This window comes from Mustela putorius, unplaced genomic scaffold (genome assembly GCF_011764305.1).
Source record: "Mustela putorius furo isolate JIRA1106 unplaced genomic scaffold, ASM1176430v1.1 tig00000450_pilon_pilon_pilon, whole genome shotgun sequence".
In the NCBI taxonomy this organism is placed as follows: domain Eukaryota; kingdom Metazoa; phylum Chordata; class Mammalia; order Carnivora; family Mustelidae; genus Mustela; species Mustela putorius.
In genome coordinates, this window is record NW_025421385.1 from 6,532,352 (window position 1) to 6,559,702 (window position 27,351).

General features: G+C 43.8%; 1 protein-coding gene across 8 annotated transcripts in view; it reads left to right on the top strand.

The window, feature by feature from the left end:
- The window catches only part of PRKN (parkin RBR E3 ubiquitin protein ligase), a 1,292,328-nt gene that overhangs the window by 872,501 nt on the left and 392,476 nt on the right, over positions 1–27,351 (top strand). For all 8 annotated transcript variants that reach the window (XM_045080284.1, XM_045080282.1, XM_045080285.1 and 5 more), the window contains one exon: positions 19,166–19,302. In XM_045080284.1, coding sequence (XP_044936219.1) covers positions 19,166–19,302 — 137 coding nt within the window. The remainder of the gene's footprint in view (positions 1–19,165; positions 19,303–27,351) is intronic.

Below are 27,351 nucleotides of genomic sequence, written 5' to 3' on the forward strand. Positions count from 1 at the left end.
GGAGAAGCCAAGATGTTGAGAGCTGGGACAAGTGTGGATCAGAGTGTGGATCAGGGCTTACCAGCTCGGTGGCTGGGGCTGCCCAGGGCTCTGCTGCTGCACATGGGGCAGGCGTGTCACCAGGGCACGTGGGCGCTGGTGTCCACAGCCTGGGTGACCAGGCCACTCTATCTCCCTAGTCCTTGCTTTGGAGGCAAAAAAAAAAAAAAAAAAAAAAAAAAAAAAAAAAGGAAATCTCCAATACTCATTATCGAATTGATCTTTTGATCGCTCTGGATGGCGCCAGTTCACCCGGGAAAGGATTGCAGCTTGAGACCGCAGCTGCTCCGGGGGTAGAAGTCCTCTACCCTTAGGACAAGCGAACCTCTCTCCCAGTCGAACGAGAGAGGTCGAGCTGCCAGGGAGGAGAAGCAGCACAGACCGAAGGGGCCTTGCTCTTTCCGTGGTGCAGCGTGTGCGCTCGGGGGCAGATATAAGAGAGATCTGAAGACCCCTTCTTCGGGTGACAGCTGCTGCTTCTCAAATAAGGAAGCTTTAGAATAGCACATCCAGGGATATTCTAGTCTGTGTTCTGGAAAATGGCAGGAGCCTTGCCTCACTGTAGAGGGAACGGGCCTGCAGAAGAGAAGCGTGAGAACAGACCACAGGAGAGGCTCAGGGTGACGGGCCGCTGTCGGGGCCCAGGGCAAGCGAGCCCTAGAGCGGACTCACTAGAGCAACGAGACACGCAGAGGAGGGATCCAGCCATCGGAACGTGAGCGCACAGGCGGGAAGCACAGGCGGGAATCTCTGGGTGTGTGTCAAGTCCACAGGGGGAGGCCATGGGAAGACAACCCCAGGAGGCCATGCAGAAGAGCACTGCTGGGTCTGATCAAGGTGCAAGGTCTGTGAGGGTAGATACTGCAAAAGGCATGCCCTCTATCATGCAATACTGAAATAAACAGAGGGCGGATGTTAAGACAAGATTGCCCCGAGGGAGGCGATTCATCTTCTCGGCGAAGATGATCTTCACACACCAGCTGTGTAGTGAGACACATTGCTTCTTCGGTAACCCAGGCAGAACATTCATGACTGTACATCGCGGCTTTCCACTGTGAAATTTCCCCAATTTATATTCTTTTGTAGTGGGCGGTAAGTGGAAATGTGGTTAAGTGGGCAGTAGGATGACCCAGATTCTTACGATCTGTGAGCGGAAGCCGGTGGTCGAACTGAGGCCAGACCACGTGTCACCTTTGACAGGTTATTAGCCTCAATTAATAGCCCACCTTTCTTACCTGCAAAAGTAAGAATTCATGAAGGCCTGTTTACACATGTGGAAAATACTAGGCTTTATTTTTTATTTTTTTAACCTTTTTTAAAAATTAATTTATTTATTTTCAGCATAACAGTATTCATTATTTTTCACCACACCCAGTGCTCCATGCAATCCGTGCCCTCTATAATACCCACCACCTGGTACCCTGACCTCCCACCCCACCCCCCACTTCAAACCCCTCAGATTGTTTTTCAGAGTCCACAGTCTCTCCTGGTTTACCTCCCCTTCCAATTTCCCCCAACTCCCTTCTCCTCTCCATCTCCCCATGTCCTCCATGCTATTTGTTATGCTCCACAAATAAGTGAAACCATATGATAATTGACTCTCTCTGCTTGACTTATTTCACTCAGCAAAATCTCTTCCAGTCCCGTCCATGTTGCTACAAAGGTTGGGTATTCATCCTTTCTGATGGAGGCATAATACTCCATAGTGTATATGGACCACATCTTCCTTATCCATTCGTCCGTTGAAGGGCATCTTGGTTCTTTCCACAATTTGGCGACCATGGCCATTGCTGCTATAAACACTGGGGTACAGATGGCCCTTCCTTTCACGACATCTGTATCTTTGGAGTAAATACCCAGGAGTGCAATTGCAGGGTCATAGGGAAGTTCTGTTTTTAATTTCTTGAGGAATCTCCACACTGTTCTCCAAAGAGGTTGCACCAATTTGCATTTCCACCAACAGTGGAAGAGGGTTCCCCTTTTTCCACATCCTCTCCAACACATGTTGTTTCCTGTTTTGTTAATTTTGGCCATTCTAACTGGTGTAAGGTGGTATCTCAATGTGGTTTTGATTTAAATCTCCCTGATGGCTAGTGATGATGAACATTTTTTCATGTGTCTGATAGCCATTTGTATGTCTTCATTGGAGAAGTGTCTGTTCATATCTTCTGCCCATTGTTTGATATGTACTGGGCTTTAAATGTTGAGTAATGGATCGTGCCCTTTTGCTACAGGAAAGCAAAGAAACAGCAATCGTTTGGGGAAATAGAATCTAGAAATTTCCACCAAAGTGTTGGAAGATGCTTGAAACTTGATGCAGTGGTTTTGTTGTGGCTGCAGAGCTCCAGAAGCCGGTGCGGTACTAGGTTGGGCTGCAGACCCAGCAGAGCACTCACAGGACCTGGAGCTAAGGGCTGTTGAAATAGACATACAGGTTGTTTTCTGTAAATCGTCAGCCTCCTTCCCAAGTCTCTGCAACCCAACAGGGTTTGTCCAGCCCTTCCAGATACCTGCCTTCTCTTCCTCCTTGTGGGTCTAACCTCACCAATGAGGAGAAGGAAGGGGACAGAGAGGGGATCAGAGACCCGTGGCAGAGAAGCAGATTACAGCTGTCCTTGCAATCTGGGGCAGAAGGCCACCAGCCTGTCAAAGGGACATGTCCCCTGAGCCACCCCAGAGTTTCCGTGTAGAAACCTGACAACACATGGCAGCACACGCACGGCACAGTCACTGGACCATCACCAGACTGTCCCAGGTCAAGGTTGCTGGCTCCTCTGCCCAGGTGCACCGTCTCCTCTCCGGTCTCCCTACAAGCCCTCAGGTGGCTCCAGCTGCTGGGAGACGGGCAGGTACTCAGAGCCCCCGTTATTCTTCCTGAGCCTCTGCATTGCTCAAGAAGTAACTACTTTGTTGAAATTGAATTCCCTAAAGTGTACACACACGCACACACGCACACACACACACACATACCACTGTCATTCTAGCTCCTGTTGGCTGTTTCCGGGGAGCAGCGGTGGGTCCCAGGAGAGCTGTGTCACTTCTGAAGCATGGCAGGAATCTTCCAGCAGGCCTACCCCGGACTCTGTGTGTGCATCACACCCTTGGCTCAGCTTTCTTTCCTTCCTCTTAGTGGAATGGACTGGGACAAAGCCCTCCTATTTAGGGCGGGTAACTGGCAATCTAACTTGAACCTTTGCTGCATTTAGGAACCACATTTAGAGGGAGCACCTGCTCTGAGCCCGGCACTGAGATACAGCAGTGAGCGGACAAGATCTCTGACCTGAGAGATTTACATTCTGGTGATAAGAGGCAGACAATAAACAGAATGTATAATAAATGATGGAAATGTACGGAAGGGCACGGGTCGGCTAGAGCTAATGGACAACCATGGAATCTCAATGACACATGACAATAAGTAGTATTTCTCCCTCACCCCTCCAAGCTTCACCTACATTTGGCTGGTTGTGGTCAGGCTTAGCTCAGCTCTTCCTTGGGCAGTGGATGTTTCTAGTCGGCTGTGTGTGTCACCATCCTCAAGCCAGAAGGTACCCCAGGGAGGGCCTTCTCCTTGGGAAAGGCAGGAATGCAAGAGGGCAAGCCTGAGCCCACAGTGCTTCTCAAGTGCTTCAGTGCATCATAGCCGCTCACATCCCCTTGGCCAAACAAAGCCACGTGGCTCAGCCCACTGTCAGTGGTTGCGGGAGTGTTCTCCGCTTCTAGTGGGAGGAGGGGCAGACTCACCTGGGGAAGGGTGTGGGATCGGGGAAGGAGGAAGCATTGGAAATAATCGTGCAAGTCTACTGCAGAAGGTAGAAAAAAATGGGATAAGGGGTTTGGGGGTGCAAAGTCATGGGGGGAGGTGACTTGTTTTATGTAGGGTGGTCTGGGAGTGGCTTATTGGATGGAGACATTTGGAGAAAGAGATGGAAGAAGTCAGGATGTGAGACCTGTGAATATCTGGGGGAAAGCATTCATGCAAAAGGAGGAGCCAGTGCAAAGGTCCTGAGGCAGGAGAATGTCAGGCAGGTTTGAGGTACCTGGTCCAACCACAGTGAGCAGAAGAGAAGATGAGGGCCCGGGGGGGTGGGGTGGCAGCATTGGAGGACTGAGCTAGACCACTGTAAAGACTTGGGCCTTTATGCTGAGTAATGTGGGGAGCTGTAACGGGGATTGAATTGGGGAGGGGGATGCTCTAACTTTGCCTTTAAAAGCACCACCCTGGTTTTTGTTCAGAGGATAAGGCTCTTCCTCCAAAGAGCTTTCCGTGCCATGTAGACGGGTTCAGCAAGCCTGCTCCCACCGCTCTTGTTGGCATTGGCCTCTCTGATTCTGCGAATTCATTGTGAGACAGACCTGTCTTGTACACCGTTTAACCCTTAGAGTCAATCATTTGCTTGCACATAAGCAGATTTCTGTGGAAATCAAGAAAAAGAGGATCCCTCCATGACATTGCATTGTCCCCCAGATACTGGGTTGACCAAATCTGCGCCAGCCCAGTGTGAACAGACCTTCCCCGCCACGGTGGCTTCGCTACCTGCGGCTCCTCTCTGGTCCCCATGGGGCAAGAGCTGAGTGCAGGCTGGGAGGGAAGTTCAGGACGGGCTGGTTGAAGGCTCAGTAGCTAGCGTGAGATTATTTTAATAACTGGAAGTGAGTAGAAGTCATGGGATCTGGATGTTGCTGGAAGCCCACCGCTCAGCAGGCCTGCTTGCCAGAACACAAAATTACCTGTTACTGCAGCAGAAGTCCAACTGTTTCCTGTGCATAGCTCAGTAAAGTGAAAACTTCATCAAGCCAATGACACTGTAATGTCAGTGTTCTCCGGGGGCTCTTCCGGACCCCCTCCTCTCCTAGCTTCATGCTGTCCATGGGTGATCTCAGCTGCCCACAGGGCTAGAGTCATCATCTCTTGGTGGACGGATCTCCAGAGCCTTTTCCAGCTCTAGGCTTTCTCCGGAGTCGAAAGGGCACATACTGAACCAATGTCTGCATGTGATCATATGACATCCCAAGGACATCTCGGAATCGGCGAGTCTAGAACTGATCGGAATCTCCTACCTGTATTTCCAGTCCAGGTTCCTTGGTTGTGTTTGTCCTGCATCACCAAATGTCACCAATGTCGGGGCCAGCCCAGGCGGTGTCCTGCAGGGTTGAGGAACAGGAGTGGGGCCAGACCAAGTCGCTCTGGCGGCCTCCTTTGTCGCTCCCTGGCTCTGGGACCCAGAGGTCTTCCAGCTCTCTGCCCCTGCGCCCTCACCTGTGCCCCCCACGGCAGGACATCTCACTGTCCTTGTTGTCGTGGCAAGGATGGGACGGGGAGATGTCCGTCCGGCTTTCAACAAACACGTTTGAACTCCTTCGCATACGAGGCCCCGTGTTAGGTAGTGAGATCACAGGAGAGAAGACACAGAAGGGCCCCTACTCTCCTGGGGCTTTTATAGTTCAGTGGATTAAATAAATAATGCAGAGAAAGCACTTAGCAGGGAACCCGGTCCGTTAGAAGGATCCGATAAATGTTTAAAAAGAGAAGCTGGACATCATGCCTGAGTCTTCTTCCTGCCTCAAGTTAATTAACCTCTGAATCTTGCCAGTTTTGCTTCCTAAATACGTCTGGTATCTCGAGGGTCAGCAACCCCATTTGAAGATCCTGTCTCCCAGAGCCTTACCTGACTTGGGGACCCCTGTTCCAGCCCATGGTGGGCTTCCAGGGCACCTTTTGCTCCTTGTTCTGGGCCCTGTGCCATGCCCAGCACCTGGCACCGTGTAGGAGATCAATAAATCTCCCAGGGCAAGTACTGGCACCGTAGTTTCAAATTTTTATTATTGTACTGCTTTTAGATTTTTGCTAGACTTTTTACCTTTTAATGTAGGCCCCAGGCAAAGATTTTGAGTTAAATTTACATGGAAGCCGCTGGAAAGTTTGCATTTTTTTTGTATGAAGTTATTTGAGAGGCGTTGATTATCTAACAGTGGTCCCTTGGATTTGGGGGCATGGTCTTGAGATTTCCTAAAAGTGGAGAAATCAACAAATGTTAGCAGACGTGGAAAAGAACTCAGTAGGAGACCTGCAAATGCTCTGTCGTCCCAGACAAATTGTCCACCTGTCCATGTCTCTCCGGCTCCCCTGCTTGGTCCAAACCAGCATCTTCTCTCCCAGGAGGACAACATCCACGGGGATCCCTCCCTTTCTTGCCACGTGGCAGTCCACACATTGCACAAAGTGCAGTGACAAAAATGACGTCATATTGCTTAAAACGTTGTGTTGAATTCTTCTGCCTGAGAGCCCGATCCCTGATTCTCTAGACGAAGACTTTACGTTTCTCCTCCCGTCCACGTGAGCTTCATCTCGTTCCACACCCCCCTTGCTTCTCAGTGTGTCCCTGTCACACCGACTTGGCTTTGAATTCTTCAAGCACGCCAGGTGCTGCCGTCCGAAGGGAGTTTTCCCCTAGTATTCCTTCCCACAAGAGCCCGCTCGCATCAGGTGTGCGCACCGCGTGCCGTTTGGGGACCCGTGTCAATGTGGTGCTTGCCTCAGGCCTCCCCCGACCCCCCCTTAAGTAGCATCGGTGGCTGAGCTCAAACGCACGGCCCTCCTGGCCGCCTGCAGAGCCGTCGATCTCCGGCTCTCTGGCACCCTCCTGCTGGCCTTCCTTGGTGTCGCTCTTCACTTATACTCCTTCTGTGCGCCAGCCAGGCAGTCGGTGGACCACTTAGAACGTAAGCATTTACCAAACACCAGCCATAGGCCAGGCACTCAGAAAACCAAGAGGCAGCCCTTGGGTTGATGGATTCAAGAGCTGGAAGAGGAAACCTTTCCTGGAAGGTCTTCGAGGTCCAGGCAGTCCCTGTCACAGCCGCCCCGCTCTGCCTTTATAGATAAAAGCAGCGGGAGCCAGTGTGTGAAAATGGCTGTGTTTCCATAAAACTTTGTTTACAAAAGCAGGCTGGGGGCCAGATTTAGCCCCTGGCTGGAGTCTGCCAACTTCTGGTCCAGAAAGAAAAGGGATGAACAAATAATTGACTCTATGCTGTGGTGGGTCTCTTGGGGCTGGGCGGGGTGGGGGGCAGTCCATGGGAGCACAGCGCTCGGCAGAGGGCACCTGGTCTCTGGCTCCATCACCAGCTGACGCCAGTCACCAGCTGACCTTACTTGGGGGGAGAAAAAGAGAGAAAAGAAAAAAGAGTTTTAAATTAGCTTTTAGTTGTTGAGAGTTACAAGATACTTTGTTGCTTTGTTTTTGTTTTGTTTTGTTTTTCTTTGCTGATTTTTAGTACTGAGCTCTGCTCTTCTGATTTCCTTTCAATATGCTGGCTCAGGGCCTCCCTCTCCGCACGTCTTCCAGAAAGCAAAGTCTCTAGAAATCCTCAAACTCTCAGCCTGACAAGCAGCATGCACACTGGTTCAAGAGGTAAAGCCTGGATCCTACGTAGGACTGGTCTCTTGCACCAAATTTCAAGGCAGGTTTGAGTTCCACAAGCTTGCAATGAGGAAGAATTGTGATCACACACACTAGAGACTCTAGAATCTCGGTATCCGAAAGGTCTTAGAGACCCCTGGCTAACCTGCCTTTGCGAGGATCCCTTTCCAACAAAGCTGCGTTCTGAACCTGCTCCTGGCACAGCCCTCTCAGGCCTCCAGAACCTCCCCCCACCCCAGCCTCCAGGCTCTTGGGATGTGCAGCCCAGGCCACTAAGTCTTTGTGTGAATTCCCTTAGCTTGCTTTGCTGTGTGAATTCATTTTGGATTTGTAGCGTTATGTCATGTTGATTTTTATTACTTTTAGGGAAATATTTTGGCGTGCTGTGGAGGCTTTTCTGGCTATCTGTAAGACCAAAAACCAAGTGAGGAAAATAATTTTACCAGCTACACTCTACACATTCTTAAATGATGTTAATATTTTAATGCTGAATCCATCTAATGATACCTCAGGAATGTCCTGGTACCGCCTCACTTTGAAGCATTTTTGCCGTAGAACTGTTGTCAAATGTCTACCATCCTGTAGGCGATTTCGTGAGTCCAAACTACTGACCTTTAGCGAACCTGATTCATACTATTTCTCTGGTAAGAAGAATAAAAGGCCTAGCATTCTAGTCGCATTCATTGTTCATTCATTTTAAGAATGAAAGAAAGACCAGCGAGAGGTCCTCTGTGCAGGGTTTTTGTGGGCTGCCGCAGAAGACGCATCCTTTTAAACCCACTCCGCTTTGGCGATAACTTGTTGCGTTAAATAGCTCTGAACAGTCACAGCCACTGGACAGACTCCTGGCACACTAATATTTCCCATCAGGAGATTTGGGGACCCATGAGAACAGTTTATTTCACAGGGAAGTTCTTGTCTAAACAAGGTCTGTCTTCACATCATTCTCTATTGAGCAGAATTCTGTTGCTGTGGACCCGCACACTCAGCCGTGCTCACAAGAGGGAAAACGAAGAGCGTAGGCACAGGAACTGGTGTGGCTCAGCCACCTTCCCCAGCGGCCACTACCGGGGTGTGTCACACAACAGGTCCGCGCGGTCGCCGTGACCCAGAGAGGATGTTACGTGAGAGCGGGTTTTAGCTTTCTCTAGCTGTACACACTGACGGTCTGAACAGAGCCCGCTCGGAGACGGTAACTCAGAACTCTCGGACTCCGGCAGATCCAACATTCAGCTCTTGGCCTTTTATAGCCGTAATCCTGAGAATCGAAATTAACACTATGAGTTGGGGGATAGGAACATGTAATGTGATAGATAATTTTTCATGAGATGCATTTTGCTCCCATGGGCCAGGTACCCCTTGGGATTTTTAATTTCACTGTTACATGCAACAATTATTTCATTATGATTTGCCCACTGTTTACAATTATTTAGCGGCATCTGTTTGCTAATATAAATGCCTTAGCAAGAAAAGTTGGGATTGTTGCCAGTTAACCAAATCATTGTAATGAATTATTACAAAAAGGGGTTGACCTCTTTCCTTCTAAAACTTTACCTAAGTTTTCAAAAAGAATGAAGTTTATTTTTTAATTCTAATATATGTTGTTATAATGTTTACAGTCTAACACTTCTAGAATGTACTGGTTTATTATTAGACTCAACCTGTCAACAGTAACTAAATTTGGAAATATCATATATAAGCTATACTAAGATCAAGTAATTATTTTCAACGATTGATACCATCTGGAGGAAATTAATAATCCATTAATTCCCTCTTGCAATCATGGCTTCATATTTCTGTTTTGTGTCGCCTGTTTATTATTAATGATTCAAAATGTTATAAATAATGGAACCTAATGCAGCCACAGTTCCAGTGTTATATAAACCTAAAACATGGGCTTGCGTGTGTAGCTTGTGGAAGCACTGTCCTTGTGCCTTAGGTTTATTTCTAATTTCTGGAGGAATTTGGAACTTCAGTACATGCTGAGGAGATCAAATGGAGGTGTATGGTACGGCTTCCAAATCTTACCTAATTCCAAGTTTTCCTCACTCCCCTCTAGTTTCTTGGTCATGCTAATTCATTCTTGCCCTTTGGAGCTTCGTGTTTTTTTTGCTTCGTTTTGCTTTGTTTCATTTGGGAAACATTCTCTGCCTGACCAACAATGGATTAGGCTTTTACCAGAGCAACCCAGACTTCGTTATCTCCCCATTAGACAGAATTCCCTGAGGGCAAAAACGGTGTATCCCATCCCCACATCAAGCAAGGGAAGCCGCGCGGAGCAGTCTCCCCGCTACTGTGTGTTGAACTTGAGCTCATACAGCAGGTAGACAACAGCATGAGGATGCGTACTAGCACAGTGGAATAGAAAAGTACTACTTTGTAAACCGAAGCCTTAAGGGAAATTAGAAAGCGAGTGGGGGGGATCAGCTCCCCGGAGTTATATTCAAACAGCTTCCTGAAAGGGGAAAATGAAGATAAATAGGAAGAATTTTGCACAGACGTACACGAGCATAAGGGGAAAGGGAGGCTCTGTTCTGAAGTGTGAAGAGAATTACTTGGGAAGTATTCGGGAACGGCGATTTGGAAGCTACGTCCTGTGGGACGAGGAGCCCTACGGAGAGCTCTGAAAACAAGAAGGAAAACCTGAGGTCTTAAAACATTGACTTCGGGGGGCGCCTGGGTGGCTCAGTGGGTTAAAGCCTCAGCCTTCGGCTCAGCTCATGATCCCAGGGTCCTGGGATCGAGCCCTGCATTGGGCTCTCTGCTCAGCGGGGAGCCTGCTTCCCCTCTCTCTCTCTGCCTGCCTCTCTGCCTGCTTGTGATCTCTGTCTGTCAAGTAAATAAACAAAATCTTAAAAAAAAAAAAAATTGACTTTGGGTAATTAGTTCATGGTTTTGGCCAAGACCTACCGTGATGAAAGCTGCTTTAGAAAAACATCGCTGAGGTGTGCTGATTGAACTGGGTTGGTGGTGGTGGTAAAAGTGGGAGGAAGACACGGTGTGGGGGCTCACTTAAGTTTTCTCCACACTGATTGCTAATGCATCTGGAGTTCAGACTATACCAGGGCTTGAAGATGTAATCCATTTGCTGTAGAAAGCACTACAGTCTTGCTACTCTGTGTTTTTACTCAACTATTTTTATAGCTCCTACTCTGTAGGCTCTCAAAAATAGTTAAGTATATGTGCAAAATAAACAGGTCTGAAACAGAGTGGCTGCTTCTTGAAATTTTCTTTTTCTCTAATGACAGTAAATAGGACAAGTTAACATATCAGTGGGGATGCCTTGACTTGATGGGAGCTGTTAAATGTTATTGAAAAGGCCTGCCTACCCACAACGAAAGGCCTAGCAAATAGTAGTTACCCACAACACACATGAGGTCAAGGCTTAGTTCTGCTGCTGAAAGTATGTCCTTGGAATTGTTAGGTGTTGCATTCTGAGCACATACAAGAATTTAGAATAATTTGGTGAGTATCATAACCCCAGGATACATAAAACCAGGTGGCTTTCCAGAAATAAAATTGTGCATTAATGACAAGAGAGCTTGCCCAGTCATGGTCAGGGGGTCAGATTTGGAACAAATGCTGAGGTTAGAGTTCTCTTGAATTCAGTTGCTATTTAATGTCACAGATGAGATACAGAATTACTGAATGTTAAAGAGGAAAAGGGAATTTTCTTCTCATTTTATTGGTAACAAGTTTACTGTATGATTTTATATATTATTTTATTCAAAGCTTCTATAAACAAGGGAAGCCATTTCATTTGTTTGGTATCTTTTTTCTATATGGACTGAACACATGAGTCATGAACAGCCTTGAGACCCACTACACTAACCTCAGACTTCCTTAGATGGTTTCCAAACTCCTCAGATGGTGGCTTGTACTGTACCCTGAGATAATTGCCCTTTTGTCTTCAGCCTCATAGGACTATGACCTCCTGAGACAAAGGGCTGTGGCTTGTTGGCTTTAGTGACACCCAAAGGACAGTGTCCCGCGTCAGGCACTTCAAGAGAATTAGTGGAAGGGTTTGATGACAATGGTTCAAAAATGTAGGCTTGAATAAAGAGTCTTTACCTTGGCGATGTTCATGCTGAAATACTGGGACTTGTACGAGCAAGCTCACAGAGCCTCCGCCACCCCCTTTTTGTGCAGCAAAGTGGACAGAATAAAATAGGGGGATCATGAGCAGAAGGAGTAAGAAGAAATTGGAAGTGGTGGTAAATGAGCTCGTCTGGGTTCTGCCAGCGCCATAAGAGGATTCTGATTCCAAGCAGACTAATGGATAAGGAACTTACTTCAGGATTTTAAACTTGGCTGCTGGATGGAATTTCAAAGGTCATTCAACTGTTGAAGCTTATTTTAATTTCTTAACATTGAGTCTGTCAATTAGCATCTTGGATCAGGGGCCTCTCCAGCGACGGGGATTGCTCACTTGGCTAACTCCAGTAATGAACTCGCGGGACTTGCATAGGCTAAAGTGTTATCTCTAGCATTTCTGAGGGCAGGCGCCATGCTGGATACTCCTTTGTCGGTGGTGCATTTGGGCAATTAGTGGGTGATAGAGATTAAATGAAAATGCATTTGGTTTCTGAGATTGTAGTCATTGTCTATTTATTGTTGTTCTAACTAAAAGATATTTAAAGTGACAGTTGTTAGGAAGATAGATTCGGGTTCCTTCGTGGCAAAGCTTTCCTCCTCTAATTATTTTTATCTAATCTAATGCTTTATTAAATTCCCAGGAGTCATAGTTGTTCCCATACTGAGGGTTTGCCAAGAGCTTTAAAAGATTGCTAACTGGGGCATAACATCTGTGTTCCTGTTACACAAATGAAATATTATAAAAACAACTTGTGAGTTTTCAAGGGTCAAGTGTTAGCTATATTCAAGGACTAACTTTCTCTCTCCAGTAAGCAAATTTTATTTTTATCCCCTCAATGATTTGTACTTAATATTCTTATTCTAACATTTGCTGCTTTTCATTGCATTTCAGATGATTCTATTATCCCTAAATATATATTTTTATATAATTTTGCTTTTCATTGGGGTGAGTGGAGAAACCAGCTGTGCTTGGTAACTCAGCATTCTTTTCCCACGCTCTGTAGTTTTGCAATTCCAGTCTCTTCTGTTGACCTGGAAAGTTTTTTTCTATCTCCATGCCCTGGAAACCTGATACCTCTTCATTTTTCTCTTTTTAAAGATTTTATTTATTTATTTATTTATATATCAGAGAGAGAGAACACAAGCAGAGGGAGAAGCAGGCAGAGGGAGAATCAGCCTCCGGCTGACCAGGGAGCCCAATGAGGGACTCCGTCTTGAGACCATAAGATCATGACCTGAGCTGAAGACAGATGCTTAACCAGCTGAGCCACCCAGGCGCCCCATCTGATCCTTCTGAATGAATTCTTTTCTGATTGCTCTCTGAATGTGATTTTGTCCTCCTCTGAGCCTGTATTAGTTATAAATTGCTGCATAGAATAATTACCCCAAAACTTCGTGGCTTTAAACAAACACAAATGTTGACTCACACAGTTTCCGCAGGTCGGGAATTTGGGCACAGTTTGGTGGGAGGGCTCTCGTGCAGGCTAGCTCATGAAGCTGTAGCCAGGGTGTCCCATAGTAGCCCAAGTGCTTGTCTTGTGCCTGCAGGTCTGCTTTGGACATGACTGATGATCCCAGGTGGCTGCCAAGCCAGTGCTGGCTGATGGCAAGAGACACGCCCCAGTTCCTTGCCGTGGAAGCTTCTCCATAAGATCACCGTGTCCCCACTACGTGGCTGTCCCTTTCCTTTGAGCAAGGGACCCAGGAAAGAGCTCAGAGAAGCCACAGTGCTTTCTCAGACCTAGTCCTGGAAATCGCTCATTGTCATTTCTGCACATCGCCTGTGGATTACTCGGCTCAGTCCGTTGATAGGGAGGAGGTGGGGACGGCTGTATCTGGAGGCTGCTTCCTGCAGAGCCTGTCAACAATGTCTCTGACGTCGCTCATGTAATTTAAAATGTTCTGTCCCATATTACAATTATGTGTATCCCTTTCCTACCCACTTCATTAGATTTTTATTTCCTTTAGAGTTTAGACTTGCTTCCTTATCTTTATATATCTTAAAAATTCTGGGACATTGCATTCGAGATGTGTCACATTCCACTGAGAAGTTGGAAACCACAGCCTCTTAATAGGTGTAAATGAAGATATACCTGTGGTAAAGAAGTAGATAGAGACAGAGAAATAGATTTTGGCAGAGAGAGAGAGTGTGGGGGAGGGAGGGAGAGAGAGAGCCCACGCGCACTCAAATGAGGTAGGGAGCAGATGAAACTACACATTTGATCAGATAAATATGAAAACCCTGATGCTATTTTGTAGCTACCAGGGAGCTAATTTTATGAGCGTGTAAATGTTTGGACTACTTACTATGTAACAATATTCTGCTTTGTGTGATGTATGTGAGTGGTTTGCCATACTTTTCACTAAGATTCCTTCAATTAGGCCTGATATTCTGTGAACAAAGGGCCTTCGGATCACTTCGTTAGTAAAAGCAGGCAAGTCATTGCTTACGAGTAACTCTTTAAAACCACGCCTTCAGCCCACATCGTGTCTCCCTGTGCCGCCCGCTTTGGGCCTCCATTCTTACCTTGTCCCGAAAGGGACCCAACTGCCCCTGCTCCCTGATGTTCCCACACCTGCCCCTACACCCGCACCTGCACCTGCCCTGGTGCCCGTACCTGCCCCAGTGCCTGCACCTGCCCCGGTTCCAGCACCTGCCCCACGCCCACACCTGTCCCGACGCCTACACCTGCCCTGGCTGCTGCACACGCAGAGTGTGCCATTCCTGCTGCCCATGGGCAGAGTCGTGTGCCCAGGGCTGCATCTGCAGGAAGGCTTCGGTCAAGGGCAGCTGATGTGCCTGATGAAGGAGAGCCTGTTCCAGATGGAACCAGAGCCACATGTACGGACCTGCAGTTCTAAAACATTTTTTCATATTACCCTGTTTGCTACATTATAGTTTCTATGAAATACCTGAATTATACTAAAAGTTTTGACTTTACAAAATAATAGTAACTCTTCAGTAATGTCAAGTGCAGCATTTATAATCCCTTTTCCATATGATTGAGAACTTTATTTAACCTTTGATTAACTGCTCTGTAGCCTGGCCGCTTGGGGTAACACCATCTTCTAGACTGATCAGTTAACATTTATATGTAATTTGAGCAAAGGGCACAGAGGAATGAAGGGAGGGACAAAGACCCAAGGGAAGAGGAGTCCTGGCAGGTTCTCCTCAGAAAGATCACTCCTTGCCCATTTCTAGAACCCTCGGCACACCCCAGTGTGCTTCCTGAGTAACTCCTGCCTGAGTTATTAAAATGACCTCCAAATAGTTCTCACACCTGCCCGCTCTCCTCCACACGTCTCTCAGAGTCAAACTTCCGAAAACATCACTCCGTTCCCATCCTCAGAAGCCTCAGCGAGTCCCAGGACCTAGAGGCCTGTCTCCTTGTATCCCCTGCCACCGTCACAACCTTTTCACTTCTTCTCTTTCCCGGACACATCCTCTCAGCCAGCCCAACTGACAGCTCTTCTGTCCCAAGAATTCCTTCTGACGTCTATGCTTCCTGCCCTGCCCAGAATCCACGTTTGTCTCCAGGCACCCCATGTCGATCCTTCCACCCCCTTAAATTCAGCTCAACCCTGATGCGTCCTCGTCTGCTGACCTCCTAACTTCTGCGGCGCCAGAGTTTGATGACCTCACAGACCTCCTTTTGATACCCGCTCCACACATATGGGGGTTCCGGATTTGGACAGACGGTGTCGTGTTTCCCCAGCACTTGTAACACTTAAAACCACGCCGCTGTGTTCCGCGTGTGTTTGTTAAGCGCCTACCTCAGCCCAAGTAGATGCTCGATGAGTAACGGAGTGAAAAATACAAGGATGGGAGCAGAGAAGTTAGGAGAGGAGAGACTTTTCTTCCGCGGTCCCTGGTGTGGTCAGTGGCTGTTGATGACATAACTGCCACACGCTCACCGCTGAATCTGGTGAGACCGGGTCGTGAAAGTGTTAATCGAGTGTTCCCTCCTTCCCTTCGGGACTTTTCACTTACTGCTGACAGCCAAGAGCGCCATTTAGGAGACACTTAAGCGAACAGACACTTAGGAGAACAGAAGCGAAGACAGTGTCTGGAGCACATTAGGAGAGACCCTACGAGAGACAATTCTAGGCCAGACTCCTCCGAGGTCGTCTCTTGAACTGCACCAGGATATTTGGAATTTTGATTTGGCGGTGAAGGCTCCAAATCAAAGATGGGGTGACAAAGAATTTGAGCCCAGGAGTAAGAACCGGAAGCCAGCTGGAGGCAGAGAGTGGAACAGGATGTGGGCTGGGGCTGGGCGGGGGCACTTTATTTTAGGAGGCTGCAGTGGAAAAACCTATGTGACGCTCCTAGCAAGGTACCTGACCCAAAGCAGTGATCATAAATCCTAGTTTTTCCCGCCTTCTTCTTACCTAGTGCTTAGGAAGTTAATTATGTGGTCCCTCCAGCCATGAAATGATTCTCACTCATTTTCTCAGATCATTCAGATGATTAATCCAGTAATGTTTCTAGGGTTGTCATGCTTATCCCTTGCCTAACTTTCTCCTAAATACTACGAATATTCTTCATAGGAGATGAGCAATCTTATCTCAAAACTGTTTCAAGAAACCCAATGGGCTGATAATTCTATCTGAATATACGCATCTCCCATCTACATCTATGTCTGTGACAAATCTGTCCATCAACATACGCATTTTTCTACATCTTTATTTTGTATCTCTCCGTATCAGTCTGTGTGTGTATTTAAATTCACTGCACAGAGGTAGTGGTGGATGGTGAGAACTCCCAAGTGACTTATCCACATGTGCAACTCCGTACAAGGCTCGTAAGTGTCTTTCTTTTCCGTAGTGGTCGTGTAGAAACACGCATGTGGCTTCTCTGGTCACTGACACTCTAGCTTCTCGTGGTTGCATGGGGCACCCTGTGTCTAGGAAGGAACCCTCCTTCGAGGGATTTAACATGATCCCCTGCCCTCCCTGCCAGTGCTGAACACGTTTTCATCTCTTGGGCCTTGGTAAACACTGTTCCTTGCTTTCATTTCAGCTCCTTTTTGTTCCAGGAAAACTTTCCCTAAAGCTCTTTTTGATGTCTCGTATTTTTTGTAATAATAAGGGTCCTTGATATTAGCTGCCGTAACGGGTAAATCATAAGGGCTCTTGGGTCCTGGTCCTTGCACTTCTCAGTGCTGCCTTCACCGCTGCCTTGTCCATTTGCCATTAAAATCCCAGAGGGGAGGGCCACGAGGTGTCCCAGTGGGCCAGCCAGATACCACGAGAATTCTCCCCCGCCCCGCGTGCAGCAGCCGCTCTCGCCATCCTGATGATGATTATTAGTCCTGGCAGCTTGACCGGTTTCCTGCCCACCTAGATCTTGGCTCCAGGAGGCGGAAGCAGACTAGTGAGGCTGCAGTGGAAAGTTCAGTAGGGTTCCTCCTGAGTCCCCACGAGGATGTGCTCCTCTCTGTGGGAGCCAGAGCCTGTGTTTCCACAGGGCCTGCGATCGCTTCTGTCGGTGGCTCTGTGTGTGTGTGTGTGTGTGTGTGTGTGTGTAGTAGAAGGAGGGGCAGATGGACTACTGTGTCCCTTACTTTGTTGAGTGTGTCCCTCCACACCCCATAGATGGGGCCTCTCGTGTAATTACCATTTCTTTGTGATCTGTTCTAAATAGTAGGATGCCATCAGTACAGTAGAACCATTGATGTTCCGTGAGTCATCTTCATGGTCTAAGGTTCTTCTGGACCATATTTTAACTGAAGGGAAAAACCATGAACGTGTGGTGTTGTCCATACATGAAAGAGAACTCCCTTCCATTTTTCCTTAAAAGAGATGGGCAAGAACACACTTGCTGGACCAGTGGCTGCCCACTGACCATGTACCTTCATGTCTCTCCGGGACACCATGGCAGTAGTTCACGGGCTGACTGCTTTGACTGTATAAGTTTTCTTTTTCTTCCTTCTGCAAGGTAATTGCTAAGCTTTCTTTTTAACCTTGTTGTACATAGGAACATTTTTATAAATGTTCTAATATTTTCTTCAGTGTTTCCTTGCATTGATAGCAGATTAGGGATCTCTAAAGGCTTAGTCAACTATGTTGCTGAAAGCAGAATGGAGAGTATTTTTCACAGAACTTAGCTGTGCGGAGGAGGTAGAATGTGGCAGTTCAGTAGGGTCACCCAGAGTGAATAAGGTATGTGGGTCCTTGTGCACGTGTGTGTGTATGACTCTCAGTAGAAATGGGACAGTGTTATGTTTTATCGTCTTCACGCAGAACATTATTAGAAGGGAAGGGGTTGAAAGTTCAAAACACAGTCAATGCCTAATTGAAGAAGGCTCTGGAAATGGGGATGATGGCCCCGAAAGGACGTCGGTGGGTTCAGAGATGAAAAATAGAAGCACATAAAACATTTATGGACGCTCTAACTCAGCTTAAGTTGACCATTGCCCTGTAGACCCATGCCATTAAAATACCGAGTTATTTTTTTCACTTTGTTTTGTATTAGATATTGCTTTGAAATAAGTGGGAAAGCAGAATTTTGAAAACCTTTTCATTGTTAAGAAATCATGTTCTAATAGTAATGTTAAATTTCAGGTGGTTTTGGGAGGAGGGCTTTGGAAGAGCTCTTCCATGTGTTAAGAATCATGTATGAAATGAAAAAAATATTTTGTATTTTGTTGTCATTATATTGAGAATAGGTTTAATGCGCTAAGCTCTAATGATTCTCTTGCTATTAAAATGGCCTTGAGGCTAATGTGGAATTAATATATTCCATTTGTCTCTTTGGTCATAAAATCATGTGGTCCAGTTGCAAGCAAAAATACATGATTATTTGGGGGGATTTTTTTCCATACAAAAAGCATTTTAAGGGAATACAAATTTTTTAGAATTTACATATATCAGTTTTTTAGTAAGCGCCTAACCTTTATTTAATAAATTGGGTATTTGGGTGGAGGAGTGACACAATAGACAAAAATCTTAAAGAAATGAATCTGTGGTAGATAATTTCTATTTCAGAATTCTACTTTTCTGCTTGCCAATGAAATATGAGTGACTGTTGAACATACCTATTTTGGTACAACAATAGTTTTTCTTAAGGCTTTAGGGAAGTTCATATTTTATATATCATTAAAATTAAATTTAAGGAACATTAATTTAAAACCTTGCAATGCCTGGCACTACAAGAATATCAATGTGAAGTAAGCACAGTATCCACTTTCAACGAGCTCACAGTCCGTAAGAGCAGAAACGTCACCAATACGGTGATGTAGTTATGGATCGGTAAAAATACATGCAAATGTCTGGGGTGATTTGTGGGTCAACTGCAAATTCTGAGGCTTCTAGAAGACTTCTGTAAAGAGGTATATCCAAGCTTGGGCTTAAACAGCTGATTGGTAAATATGTTCTATTAAAAAATTTAAATTTAGGAAAATCACTCTTTTAGATAGTTAATGAAGTACATCCAGTTTTTAAGATGTAGCTTTGATCGATCTGTGCTCAGTGCTGAGCAGTTTCAGGTCTTTACACGGAGCAGAGCACGCCGTAAGCCACCCAGCACCATTACAAAGTGCCCTGAACACCTGCTGCCTTTCCACCCTCAGAAATACTAGAGGAAATGTCTGTCTTTTCCTCCGCAGGAGCCCTGTCCTGGTTTTCCAGTGCAACCACCGCCACGTGATTTGCTTAGACTGTTTCTACTTATACTGTGTGACAAGACTGAATGACCGCCAGTTCATCCCTGACCCTCAGCTTGGCTACTCTCTTCCTTGTGTGGGTAAGTCTGGCACTTTTTTTTTTCTGCTCCATTTTTAATGCTAATTAAGAATGGAAGAATTGTGGATGCAAAACCATCTTCAATAAATTCAATCCCTGGCTGAAGGGTTGAAAAGTCAAATATCTATTTGATCCCGGTTGTGCAAGAAACAACGTTTGGATCACAAAAAAATATAAAACCCTAAGGTAGGAAGGAATTATGTTGGCCTAGAAAATGCGTCATCTGCATGGAAGTATGGGAAACAAATTGTAAAATATTATTCAGCCAATGTACACAAAGTATGTCTGTGGATTTACACAGCAAGCTTTAGATTACCCTGGACCTAGAGCAGCACTAGTCACATTTCTAAATTGGTACTCTTATTCGTAAAAACTGTGAGCACATACACAGGTGTATCAAAGAATGTATATAAAAAAAGAAATTAAAGGAAATGAAAGCTGAAATATTTAATATTTTAAATTGTTTCATCATTCAACATTGCAGAGCATTCTTTAATTGTATTACACTACTGTTGTTACATGTGTTTTTTTTTTAATTGAGGTGAAATTCACCTAACATACAACTAACCACTTAAAGTGTATAATTCAGTGGAATTTCATGCTTTCACGATGTTATGCATAACCATCACCTCTGTCTAGTTTCAGAACTTTTTCATTATCCCAGAAAAATATCATTACCCCACATTCATTAATAATCCCGCCCAATTTCCCCTTGCCCCCATCTCCTGGCAACCACTATGGTCTGCCTCTACAGATTTACCAATTCTAGATACTTCCTATAAGAGAAATCTTACAATACGTTACCTTGTGTTCTTGTTTCACCGCAAGCAAGTTCATCCGAGTCACGGCATGTACCTGTATGCCTTTTTATGACTGACTAATATTCCCTTATAGAGACATACCATGATCTCCTTCTCCATTTATTCATTGATGGACATTTGTGTTGTTTCCACCTTTTTGCTATTAGGAATAACCTGCTGTAAACATTTGTGTACTTGTTTCGGGGGAGATATGTTTTCATTTCTCTTAGCAGTATACTGAGGAGTGCGATTTCTGGGTCACAGGATAATGCCATGTTTAACCTTTTGAGGAACTACCAAACTATTTTCCATAGCTGCTGTACTGTTTTGCATTCCTACCAGTAACTTATAGGGGTTTTTATTTCTTTATATCCTCTCCAACACTTGTTATTTTCCTGTTTTGTTCTGTTTGATTTTTAATAGCCATCCTCTTAGCTTTGAAGTTTCATGTCGTTGTGGTTTTGATCTGCATTTCTCTAATGACCAGTGATGTTGACTGTTAGCTTACATGCTAATTTGCCATTTGTGTTACCTGTTTGGAGGACTATCACTTCAGTTCTTTACCTGTTTTTTAATTGGGTTGTTTATCTTGTTGTTGAGGTATAAGAATTCTTTATGTATTCTGGATACTAGACACTGTTATCAGATACATGATTTGCAAGCACTTTTCCTATTCTGTAGGTTGCCTTTTTACTTTCATGATAATGTCCTTTAAGAGAAGTTTTTAATTTTGATGGGGTCCAGTTAATCTCTTTTTTGTTGCTTATGCTTTTGGTTTCAAAGGTAAGACTGTGTTGTCAAACCCGAGGTCATGAAGAATTACCGCATGTTTTCCTCTAATAGACTACCTCTTACTCATAGGTTGTTGATACATTTTGAATTATTGTTTTATATATGGAGTGAGATAGGGGTCCCTACCTCATTACAAATATATATATTTAATGATTGCAATGTAGGTAAATATGCTTCACTATTGAGAATTGTGGTTTGGAACTATGTGATTCCTTGATTCAATGGTCAGGCTTTAAGTTTAATTCATTTCATTCTTTCTTGTGATACTTATTTGTAATACTTAGTTTTAATGTTGATCAAAGCTGAAAAATATATCTCAAAACTATTTGACATTTCCAAATGGAAGAAGCTAGTTGCATTGTTGACTTTGTAAATTCTGATACTTGTTTTTCAATCGCATCTGCCAATAATGCAATGTTTTTAATTAAGATTCACATAATATATGTGTCAACATATTATTAAGGAAAACTCACAGGAGGGTGTTGTGCTTTTATATTTTTAACAAAAGCATTTAAAAGTTAGTGTAACATTTACTTGTAGATCTAAAGATTCTGTTTTTAATGTTTTTCATGTGGCAGTTTTGTACTGATAAACTCTCTTTTTCACAAAACCATATAGCATGGAAACATTTCTAAATATTCATCTTCATATCTTCTCATACTCAAGACACTTTTAAAAATCCGTTTATTTCTCACTTATTTTTAAACTTTAAATGCTTTGAATTCTAAGAAATTTCAAGTATATGAAGTAAAAAAAAAAAAAAAATAGTGCAACGACTCCTCTTGTACACATTAGCCAGGCTTTCGAGTATAGCATGTTGTTCCAGGCTTTCCTTGAATTTCTTGCTAGCTTTTATTTTTTTTCTTTGGAATCCTTTTACATACTTTTTGTGACTGTGCCTACTTCATTGCTGGTTATTTAAATCCTTCATAGAACCTTGCTTTATTTTTTTAGAGTGCCACTTACTACCAAGAACTTATCTTTCCTGGCATCTGTTTCTTTTCATGTTTAACAATAATAAGAAGAAAGCTGCATATTTGTGTATTTGGTTATTAAAAGACAACGTATCTGGAATAGAGTAGCCCATTGTTGTCTGCAGTTCTGGTGATTGAAGCTATCAAAAATATTTAGGATACTTAAAATTGTTAATCTGTTGATCAAGAAGTATTTATAAAACTAGTACATAGGCCTGTACTGCTCTCCACACATTAGCAATGTTGACTGTCACCCTATGTTAAGGAAACACTGTGGGGCGAGTGTCCTGGGGGGTGTGATTTAAAACTCAGTGCACAGACACAGGTGCCATGCTCCATCCCCATCATGGTGACCTGAGTCAATCAACCTGACCACCACTGGGGTCACACACTCCAGAATGAGCTAAACATGACAATCATCTTGATGTGTATGTTTGTGTCTTTGTGTGTGTGTGTCTGTGTGTGTGTTTGCAATATGTAGAAACAAAAAAATGACATATTTTCATGGAAAGGTTTTCTAGTCTATGATTTTTAATAAATTTTGGAAACCAGGAAGAAGGAACACAGCAAATAACCACAAGCTGAGAGGAGTTAAAAACAACCTACTGACTTCCAACTGTGTAGTAAACTTTCTACACCGTCTAATTCATTTTGATACTTGTTTCTTTTAAATCTTCAATAGTATTTTATTCTTTTTTCCTTTTTTTTTTCAACAGTGTTTTAATATGTATCTTCAAAGGTGCTTATAAGAAAATACAATTCAGCTTGTCACAATATTGTCATCTGTTATTTAGCCTTTTTTTAACTGTGGCTCAAATTAGAAGTATTCCTCATAGTATGTGAAAAGAGGCTTTCAGATGTTATTATAGAATTTTTTTTTTTTATTTTGTAAAAACCAAACTGGATTATCCTGAATCCTTTCTCACCAGAGACTCTCTAAGAGTCTGTGTTTTAAGACTCTCACTGCCCCCTCAAGATACTCCCAGTTCATGAACATGATGTGTCCAGTATGCACACCAGGGTATGGTAAGTTCTGATATCAGCCTGTACATTAAGTCTTCATGAAGACTAATTTTTATATATTTTATATAAAATCTGTGTAAGCCCTACTATTACCTCCCCATAAACCAATGAATAATTTTGCCTACATCCTGGGCCTACTCTGTATATACAGAGTCAAAGAAGTCAAGTTCAAATCCTGGCTCTGAGACTCACCCCCTTTGTAATGTAGGGCAAGTTGCTTATCCTTCGTAGGTCTTGGTTTTGCTTTAAGGTAAAAGGGAGACGCTACAATTGCACCTATTTTGTACATCGTTCTGTGGGTGAATTAAAATAGTGACTCTGTGTTAGATAATGAAGACAGTGAACACATTCCAAAGTTTGGTTTCTGTTATTTGGGTTGTTCTGTAAACATGCATTCCTACAGACAATATATTTGTGCATATATTTGTATATCCATAGAGGAACATATGATCGATCAGACATTCTTTAATGATAGGTTGATGTTTCCTGTGATTCAGTACATAAATCAACCATTAACCAAGCATTGTTCACCTGTCCATCTGGTTTGTTGTTGTTGTTTTACTTTGCTTTACTTTGATTCATGGAACATAGAACAAGACACATAAAATAAACTAGAAAAAAAAAACAGAAATAGAAAATCAAGGCTTTTTAAACTGCAGATAAGAACAGCAGACTATCAGGAACCGATGACTGAACCCATACTGTTTCCATGGCACAGCCCTCTTTCTTGGTGGGGTGAATTCAAGTGTTATATCAGTGGGAAAAGTTATATCAATGTCTATAAACCTTATAAATAAAACTTAATAAATCATAAATAGAATCTAATACTATGTATAAAAAGCAAAAATACTGGCTAATTCCATAATAGAACGAAAACTGTACTGCAAGGTCAGCTTGTTATTACTCCAGCAAGGCTCAAATTTTATGCCAGACCCATTCAGCAAGAAGTGTGTTGCTGGTCACATTGATCATGGTTCGGTAGAAATTTCCTTGATGGCTCTTGCCTGACCTCAGTAGCCTTCTCTAGAAAGCCTGGATCTCAAAAACCCCAGTATTATCTTTATCTTTGGTTTTCGGGGGATTTGCAGTGTTTTGGAAGTTAGCTTGTGTGTATGTATGTGTGTGTGTGTGTATGTGTGTTCTTTTATTGTCAGTTGGTTTAGCCTGACTGGATATTGTTGATTTCTCTGAAGAGTTGTCCGTTTATCTTTCCACCATGGCAGTTTAAAATGTCTAGCCAAATGGTTTCAGACCCGCACGGTGGCTACCAGCCATTTTTGGATTACAGTTTTTCCAAGAAAATTAATGCAAGATCTATTTAGATAATCAAGGGGCATTGTATTCCTAAGGCCATCACTTCCTCTCAAAGATAGAGTTCATTTCTAACCCTAAGAGATGGTTCTTCTGCCCTGGAATCCAGAGCTTGACTTTTCTTGCCTCAGGGGTCTGCATGAAACTATAAATAGGACAGATTGATTGATAAAAATACATATTTGAATTTGCTTGATGACTGTGTTCCTGCTTTGGAACCGGCCAAAGGACTTTTTGATGCTCACCAACTAGAGCGATCCTCCTGTAGAATGGCATGGGTGCTTTTCAGATCTGACAGGAAACAGGTATCCATAGTTCATGCATAGCGCTGTTCAAGATGCTCTCCCAGCCCGGGAGTTCAATGCAGCTGTTAAGCCTACCCTCCGTCAGCCCATACAAGACAGCCTGTCCCCCAAATCCATCACTAACTGGCTGCAGAGCCTGGGAAACAAACCATTCCCTAATGTTTGAATGGTAACATGATGAGGGAAAAAATGACATCAGTTTTCTGGGACTACAAACTTTACATAAAAGAACAGAAGCTCTAAGAAGAATTAGCAAACTATTTTTTGAACTACACTGGCCCCGTCCATTAAAAAAAAAAAAAGAAAGAAAGAAAGAAAAGAAAAAAGAAAAAAAAAAGCTGGATAGAGCATTTATTTCCATTGCTAAATGACCCACATACCCAATGTCTTGCTAAATGGTATCTATGCAAATTCACCATATCTTTATAAATGTCTAATACCTCTCACCACCAAATTGTAAGTGTTCTTCTTTTCCATAATCTAGGCTTTCAAGCCTCTTTCAAGATCATTAAACTAAACCGCTTCCAAGCTCAATTTCAGATATATACATTGTTCAAGATACGGATGGCCAACAACGAAACATCCTTTTTCATTGTCATAGTTCGAATGATGAACAATTAAAACTGGTTTAAAACCCTTTTACATACCTAATTCCTTTGTGTGAGCCTCTCATTTGGCCAGAAATTTTGTCATGCTTTGTAAGACTGGGATGCCAAATTGTATTGCCCTGGGGGTAAAAAGTAAGTAATGACCAGAACTGTTACCAGGTACTTACTGTGTGTATGGTTCCTCTCTGAGTGCTTCCATATATATATATCCATTCAGTCCCCTAAAGGCCCCCTGGAATGGGTATTGCCATTTTTCCACTTTTATAGGTAAAGCACTTGAGGCTCATGGGGCTAATTAATGTACAGATAATAGTACAGTTAGCAAATCACAGGGCTGGTGTTCAGTGCCAACTAGCTGTGGCTCTAGGATGTGTCTTCTTAATCGCCATATGAAGAGAAGCCCGTAAACCACAGTTAAAGTACTAGACCTTTGAAAGTTCTGTGGAAAAGAATGTCAAATGAGTATCTAATTGTCTAGCACTTTTTCCATAGTTAAACCAACAGTGAACCTGAACTGTTCTAATTTCACAGAGGAGGAAGTAAAACCTTAATACAACTAAGTGCCCAGGACCACAGGAAGAATAGAGCCGAGGTTTCCATCCAGCAGTGGTGGACTCCCAGGCTCCACATTCTCTCCACTCCCCCACCTGCTCCTCTCTGGGCGGTGGTTCAACCCTAGATGTCCATTCCAGTAACATGAAATGCCTCGGGTCAATTAGAAGAACCTCAGGGATAGCTCCCAGTATCTGTTTGAGGCCCGGGGCTTTAAAGTCTGGGACTACTGTGGAGGCGAGCATTCTACGAGCATTAAGGTATTTTCAGTGGAATACTATAACATTAATAAGTAAAAATTACTCCCTCTGCCCTTGCCCATTTTGTCCGTGCACGATCTGATTTGCTAGCCAGCATAGGTTTTTCAATAAACGTTGATGGAGTTGAAAATAAGATCAGCAGACACAGCCCAAATGGCCTATTTCCAGAGCCTCTGAGAAGCTCTTGCATGAAGCTCCAGGCTTTGGGAGAAACTTTATAATTATTTTGAAATGTTTGCTGTCTTTTTTCTCTACCTGCTACTATGAGAATTCGATCTAGAAATTATTTTGAAATGCCAAAGCACTGTTTGCTTCTGCTCTGAAGACAACGTCACTCACACCAATTTGTTGGAGCTTTATTAATTTCGGTCGATTTATTTTGGAGTGTGCTCTAGAATTAAATGAAAACTGGAGAACAGATTTACCCCTGGTCCATTAGGAGCCCTGACAACACAGATTTCCTGTAGCCTTGGGGTGTCTGAGGGAATAGTTGCTCACTTCTCTGTGACATGCCACTGCCATGGCCGCTGGTCCCGTCTTGGTGCATCCCTCCCTCTGTCCTCAGTGGTTTGCATTTCTGTTTTGTTTTGTTTTGTTTACTCTTCTCTCCCAAGCTCACATTTTGTAAAATTCCAATTTCTGTTTAACTCAGAATGACATTTCCTTTCTACCTCATATGTCCAGTCACCAGTGGCCATCCATTAGGGTCGTTTGCATCTTTGTGGGCAACATAAAGCTCAAGGCGGATAATCCTGGGCTGCTGGAGATACAGAGCCCTTCTTGGTGCCTCCACAGTCAAGAAGACTGGTTTCTAGACAGCTGGTCAGGGAGCTAAACGTAAAACCTGAAATAATTGCTTTTGGCTTTTTGAGTATTAACTCTCCCAAATACACACAAATAATCAAATCACCATAATTTCTAAAAACCACACTGAAAAGAACACTACATCAAAAACTAATGAAGTACTGAATGGCAATTAACGTAACATAATAAAAATAAATAACCCCCCCAAATAAATTAAAAGATGGGTCACCAGGGGCACCTGGGTGGCTCAGTCGGTTAAGCGCCTGCCTTCACTCAGGGCACGATCCCAGGGTTCTGGGACTGAGCCCAGATTCTGGCTCTCTGCTCTGCGGGAAGCCTGCCTCTCCCTCTCCCACTCCCTCTGCTGTGTTCCCTCTCTTGCTGTCTCTGTCTGTCAAATAAATAAATAAAATCTTTAAAAAAAAAAAAAAGATGGGTTACCAAAGAAGATATGCCCAAAATCAATACACACAAAAAGTTTAACATAGTTACTAAACAAATGCTAATTTAAAGCATAAAATATAATGTGGGATGGACACACACTCAAAACAGGTAGGGATGTAAAATCATTTATTTCTAAAAAGCAATTTGGCAATGTATAGTATGAGCTTAAAAATAGCA